Genomic DNA, 6,601 nt, shown 5'->3' on the forward strand with positions numbered 1-6,601 from the left:
CTTCATAGCAGCAGTGTTCTCTTTCTGCTTCATAATGCTCCCTTCCACACTGCATGAGGAACATGACAAAGAGTCATCTTCAAATTCCCCAGATCTCAATCATCTGTGGAATGTCCTGGACAAACAAGTCTGACCCATGCAGGCACCACCTTGCAACTCAAGGGACTTAAAGGATCTGCTGCTAACATCTTGGTGCCAGACACCACAGCACACCTTCAGAGATCTTGCAGAGTCCATGTCTTGATGTGTCAAAGCTACACAATATCAGGAGACCTACAGAATATTAGGCAGGTGGCGACCTTGTGTAAGAAGACAGAACAGGACAATTGGTTTGTCCTGAGACCTACACAATATTTAGCAGCTGGTTTTAATGGGGGCAGTGGAGGCTCAAGTGGTTAAGGCTTTGGGTTGTTGATCAGGGTTCAAGCCCCAGCACCACCAAGCTCCACTGTCAGGCAACTGAGCAAGGCCCTTAACCCTCTCTGCTCCAGGGGTGCTGTATCATAGCTGCCCCTGCCCTCTGACCCCAACTTTCTTAGCTGGGATATGAGAAGAAAAGAATTCCACTGTACTGTAATGTATGTGTGGCGACAATAAAGGCTTCATGCCCTCAGTTCTTCTTCTTCTTCAGTTCTTATATACCTTTAGTTTCTACATCTGTATTTCAATTCAGATTTAATTATTAACCCTTAGTTAGATTTCTATGTATGAAATGGATTTAAGTATAGTGATTAATAACTAGACAGGATTTTATTCTGTAATCTTCAGTCTTGTCTTTATATAGTATAATTGTTGTAGCAGTACCGTATAGTGGTGCTAGCTCACAGCTCCAGAGTACACAGTTCAAGCGGGGGTTGTGTTCCCGGGAGGGGCTCTGGATCCACCACGGCCCTGGCCCTAAATACTTACTCCAGATAAATACAGGAATAGACCAATATCCAAGCGATGCAGGCAGAATTTCCAGATTAAAACATCCTTTTGGCTTCAGTTGGGTTTGTCTGTTAGAGTTGTCTGTTTGAAGTAGCATTTCCTTCACAAACTGCCAATTAGAACAATATGCACAACCAGATGTTACCAACGTTTAAGGTAACCAAACCAATTGTCCTGTTCAGTTTTCTCACAGAAGGTTGCCAGCTATGTGCTTAACTAATCCATGCTCTAATCTTCAACGTTCTTTGTGGCAGCAGTGTCTGAAGTGTGATTTAATTAAGATTGTCCGCCATGTTCCATGAAAGGAGCAGGAACACAGTGTGCAGGTTTGAACAGAGAGCATCCGCAGCCAGAGGCAGAGTGGGAAAACAGTACATTAAGCTATCAGTTAGCTGCTAATTAAGATCTCTTTTAATTTTAAACTGGGTGAAGCACAAATGGGAGAGAGAGAGAGAGAGAGAGAGAGAGAGTGAAAGGGAGAGAAAGAGAGAGAGAAGATGTATAACTGGACTGGTTTTGAAGGGGACACATTATCATTCAGCACCTTCAAGCTAATGCTCTGGGCAAAAGGAGTGAAAAATCCTTGCTGTCTTGGTTGCTCTGTGTGTGTCTGGCAATATCATGGGGAGGAAAGCAGCAGGAGATCGGCAGGGACTTGACAGGTAAACAAACAAACAGCCTAGCTGTACTAAAGACCTGCTCTCAATAATACTTTCACCTTTATGGAAGCCCTGGAGGTTACTTCCTCCTCCTCCTCCTCCTCCTCCTCTTCTCTCTAACACACACACACACACACACACACATGAATATATATATATATATATATATATATATATATATATATATATATATATATATATATTTCACCTATAAACTAAAAATTAAGGATCTGTCAAAGCATTGCACACACACACACACACACACACAGTACTGGGAAACATCGTCCCAAACAGCTGCCATCTACTTGTTGCAGGTGATGTAGCTCTCCTGAAACATAGCTTAAGTGATATTAGCAAAACTGACAAACACGTCACAATTTGAGCTGCTAAACCAGGTCTCTCCCCCTCTTAAATGAGCGGCCTGTCATAACATTTTAATGAACACTATTCACTTATTATTTGGAATACGTTCAGTGTGACTAGCTTCCTCAGAATCTCACATTCTAATATAAGCTTAGACCGTCAAAGAGCAGGAAATGTCCCCAGATCCGTAGCTGTCCGTATGAAGAATGAGTCACAAGTAATGAGAGACATAATTTAATGCATGAATTATTCATTGTTCTTTCATTAATAATTCAGTAGCATGTCCAATTAGCAATGAATTACATGAGATCTAATTAAATATTGAGGGGCGGTGTTCTGAGAACGGGAAAGTGTTCATTTTTCCATAATGATTCTGATTAGGTTTTATATTTAGCGTCTCCGAATAAACTGAGGTTTGATAGCAATAACACTCTGATGACGTGCGGATCTTCTATAGAGTGTGTAATTAAGTGAAAAGAGCATGCTCAAAGGGAGCTTTTATGGAGGAAACCATATCCTTAAAGCTCTGTCGCTCAGCTGTCGCTTTTCTTTGAACAGGTCTCTCCACCTCCGCCTCCTTGGTCTCCTTGGCCTGGATGATTGCCTCCTACCAGAAGGTCCTTCGTGACTCCAGAGATGACAAGCTACCCATGTCCTACAAGGCAGTGATTGTACAGATGCTGTGGCACCTGTTCACCATTGGTGCACGTACCATTGCCTTTGCGCTCTTCGCCTCAGTCTTCCAGCTATACTTTGGCATCTTTGTCGTGGCTCACTGGTGCGCCATGACCTTCTGGATCATCCAAGGTGAGACGGACTTCTGCATGTCCAAGTGGGAGGAGATCATCTACAACATGGTTGTGGGCATCATCTACATCTTCTGCTGGTTCAACGTCAAGGAGGGTCCAGCGCGATGCCGTCTGGCCACATACTACTGTGTGATTTTTGTGGAGAACGCGGCGCTCACGGCCACCTGGTATGCATACAGGAGCCCCCACACCTCAGACTTCTATGCCCTTATCATTGTGTGTGTGGTAGTATGCAGCTATGCCTTGGGAACCTTTTTTATGTTTGTCTACTACTGCCTGCTTCATCCTGACGGCCCAGTCCTGGGGTCACAGTGGAGCTGCATGGAGGACGGAATGGGTGCAATAGGACTCGGTAGTGTGGGGGACCTGGGGACACCTCTGCCCCAACCAGATGTTGTCACTAGTCCCCCGAGAACCTTGCAGAGGACTAAGGATGGGGAACGGGAACCAGGGGACAAGGAGAGTTGCCTGCCTGTTTTTCAGGTGAGGTCTATCAGCGTGGCTCCTGCACCTTCTCCCCGAACACCAAAAACTGAGGGGCCTGTTATCCGCATTGACCTGCCCAGGAAGAGCTACCCAGCCTGGGATGCACACTTCATCGACCGTCGATTGAGAAAAACCATTTTGGTGCTGGAGAACACATCTCCAGTGACACCACGGATCCAGTACCGCAGCCTTGGCAGTCCCAAAGAGGTGATGGAGTACGAGACTACTGTGTAGTTGCAATTTCCTGACCTCCTGTCAGCAGGGGACTTCGCCTGTGACTCTGCGTCTCTGTGTAGAGAAGCAGTGAAGAGCAAGGCAATGCTGGGAGATTCCCACAATACCATTGGTGCTCTAAGGCATGTGTGTGCATGGGACATGGGGCATTGGCTATGCCTGGAAATGAATCATCTGTTCTGAAGACTTGTATTTCAGAAAATACAAGTGGAACATGAATGAGGGTAGACGTTAAAAGTCTTGACTGTAAATGAGAATGATATTCAAGAATAATACCACAATGCCAGCCATAAGTACTGATCTGACAAGCAGGGTGATACCTGTCCATAGATGTTTTGATGATGATGTGCATGGACGTGATGATAATGATGATGATGATGATGATGATAAATGTATGTAGGCGATTTCAGGTGAAACATGTCAAACGCTAGAAGACCTGACCAATCATCTCTATCCAGGACTGCCCTGGGAGCTGCACTGGTCTAAATCCGTGATTGTTAGTGACTTGAAAACAGTACCAGTTGTGTATTATATTGCTTATGTGAATGGTGAGATTAGCCAGTTGAATCATCATTGATTTATTTATTGATCGAGTAGATTTATTTTTTTGTAACTCTGTGGCGATGATTTAAAAAAAAAAAAAAAAAAACTTTTTATGGTATATTAATGTATACATATAATCTTTTTCTTATATGTATACAGTATATTGGAATGGTATCACTGTGTAGGTATGAATGTCTTTTGGGTTGTCTGTATGTTCAGCTGGTCTTTGATCATACTGCATTGTTTATCTGTAAAGGTAAAAGACAGAAAAAAAGTATTTATGAAGAAAAAAAATACATGGGATAACCATGCCCAGTTGATGATACATTATGACTAAAATGTAGTTGGAAACATATTTAGTAAAATGGCTGTCAACAGCCTGGGAGAAAAAAAAAGAAAACTGAAGGAGGTTGTTTGTGTTTTTCTTTTCCCATAGGTTCTACTCTTGCTTGTGAGACACTGGTTTTGTTGCAAAAGTTTTCCAGCATTTGGCTAACTTTTCCATCAGTTGGGGAACTTTTGATTTGAATAGCACAAGGTGCTGAAGATGAACATGGTGGTGTCAAAATCTGTTTTTGTCTTTTTATTATGTTGGCTTGAAAAATTCTTCTTCTTCTTAGACTTATTTTTATCAATTGCTACTCCTCCTAGAGCTTTCAAGCTACATGCAGCAAACTCAGCCAATTTGGCAATCAGAATTACGGTATTCCCTTAATTCCATTCCAAATTTTAGAGGTTTATAATGCAGCAAGCTTTCGAGCTACTTACACCAAACCTGGTCAGGCCCTTCAGGCTATTGGTCTGATTGAACCCGGACTTTCAGTTTTCCCATAGCAGATGACTGAATATCCCAAAATTTCCAATAGTCACATGTGCCATATCAAAATGCTCCGCACAATGAGAAGAGAAATAGTGGGTTATGCGTATTCTGGTGACGTATCCACTCACCTCCGAAAGTATTGACACCCTATCTGTCCACTCACCACTAGAAGCATTGGCACCCTATCTGTCCACTCACCTCCAGGTCTGTCCACTCGCCTCCAGAAAGCGCCGGATGTTACGACTACTTGCTTCGTCAAGCCAGCATCAAAGTATGTCGCAACGAACTATAAAAATGTCGTTTAGAATTGTGTTTCGAGCTTACATTTACATTTTCATTTACATTCACAATATTTGGCAGATGCCCTTATTCAGAGCAACTTACAGAAGTGCTTTGAAGTCTTTATCAATAAATACATCCTGATACTGGTTGACTAGGTCACAGGCTAAGAATACCTTTAGTCTATAACATCTATTGGGACAAGATGATTTTTTAACATGCTAAGTTTAAGTATTTCAAGAAGAGGTAGACCTTGACAAAGCTGTCTGGACATGTAAGAGAGGTTCATCCCGCCACCTAGGTGCTAGAACAAAGAAGAGTCTTGATGAATGTCTTCCTTTGTACAGAGAGAGAGCCATCGAGCAGTGCTAAAGGATCCGAGGGAGCGAGGTGCAGTGTGGGGTGTGATAACTGCTTTGAGGTAGGTGGGTGCTGGTCCGTTTTTGGGTTTGTAGTCCAGTCTCAAAATGACATGGACTGAACAAGCACTTGGGTGGTATATCATGCAGTTAAGGACGGTTAACAATAATATGCGGAATAATAAATAGGGGGGAAAATAATTCTTACACTGAATCTGCATCATTTTGTTACATGCTATATTCTACCAGAAAAATATAATGCTATCAAAAATAATGCTATAATGGAATACTCCACATTACCATGATCAATAATTTTAGCACATTTTGTTGTGCTGAGAAAAGAATTGAAAAACTTTTTCCTTAAATCTCACTAATCCAAGTCTGAACTGCTTCATCCTGAGCAATTCCTGGGCAGTGAATTTGGAGCTGCAGGCCAAAACCTCAGTATGTAGTGATTCTCAGGAACACTGGACACTGTGTATTTACACAAAGGGGCTATATAGAATTGCCAGTCAATCTATTGATCTGTTTGTGGGAGGTGGAGGAAACCAAAGGAAACCTACACAGACGTGAAAAGAACAGACAGTCCTCACAGACACTAACCTGAGCTCTAGGAGGAACTGGGAACCCAGAGGCGATGAATCTGCAATGATATTCCCCACATCAATGTGTTTATAAACTAAGCTATAAATGTACACTTTTTGGTTATATGGTGCTTGTGTGTACGAGTGGTATGGAAGCCATTTCAGTGAAAGCTTTAAGTAAGTCTTCATTTGCATTATATAACTTCTAATTCAAACACATGTAAACAAACATGCACAGTATCACATGCAGTGAAATGCTTTTTTGACTGCCTGCGTCATAAAATAGAATCAAAATAGACTAATAATATTAATAATAATTATTATTATTATTATTATTATTATTATTATTATTATTATTATAATAAAATAGACTAGGAATAGAATTATAATATAATTGAAAAGAATTTAGGGTATACTGGTAGGGTATATAGTTGTGGATTCCCACCTGTGTGGTTAACTTCTATGTTTATTCTTATTGTCATTCTATTTTTAGTCTATTTTCATTTTAGTGTTATGACCTAGACAGTCGACAAAG

The 6,601-nt window shown here is 41.6% G+C and overlaps 1 protein-coding gene across 1 annotated transcript in view; it reads left to right on the forward strand.

Annotated features, from left to right (window-relative positions):
• Positions 1 to 6,398, forward strand: part of xkr7b (XK, Kell blood group complex subunit-related family, member 7b) — a 65,780-nt gene extending 59,382 nt beyond the window's left edge. The window contains exon 3 of the mRNA XM_058410695.1: positions 2,511 to 6,398. Coding sequence (XP_058266678.1) covers positions 2,511 to 3,481 — 971 coding nt within the window. The 3' untranslated portion in view covers positions 3,482 to 6,398. The remainder of the gene's footprint in view (positions 1 to 2,510) is intronic.
• The last annotated feature ends 203 nt before the right edge of the window (positions 6,399 to 6,601 follow it).

The sequence above is a fragment of the Hemibagrus wyckioides genome, linkage group LG15, assembly GCF_019097595.1.
Source record: "Hemibagrus wyckioides isolate EC202008001 linkage group LG15, SWU_Hwy_1.0, whole genome shotgun sequence".
NCBI classification, from domain to species: domain Eukaryota; kingdom Metazoa; phylum Chordata; class Actinopteri; order Siluriformes; family Bagridae; genus Hemibagrus; species Hemibagrus wyckioides.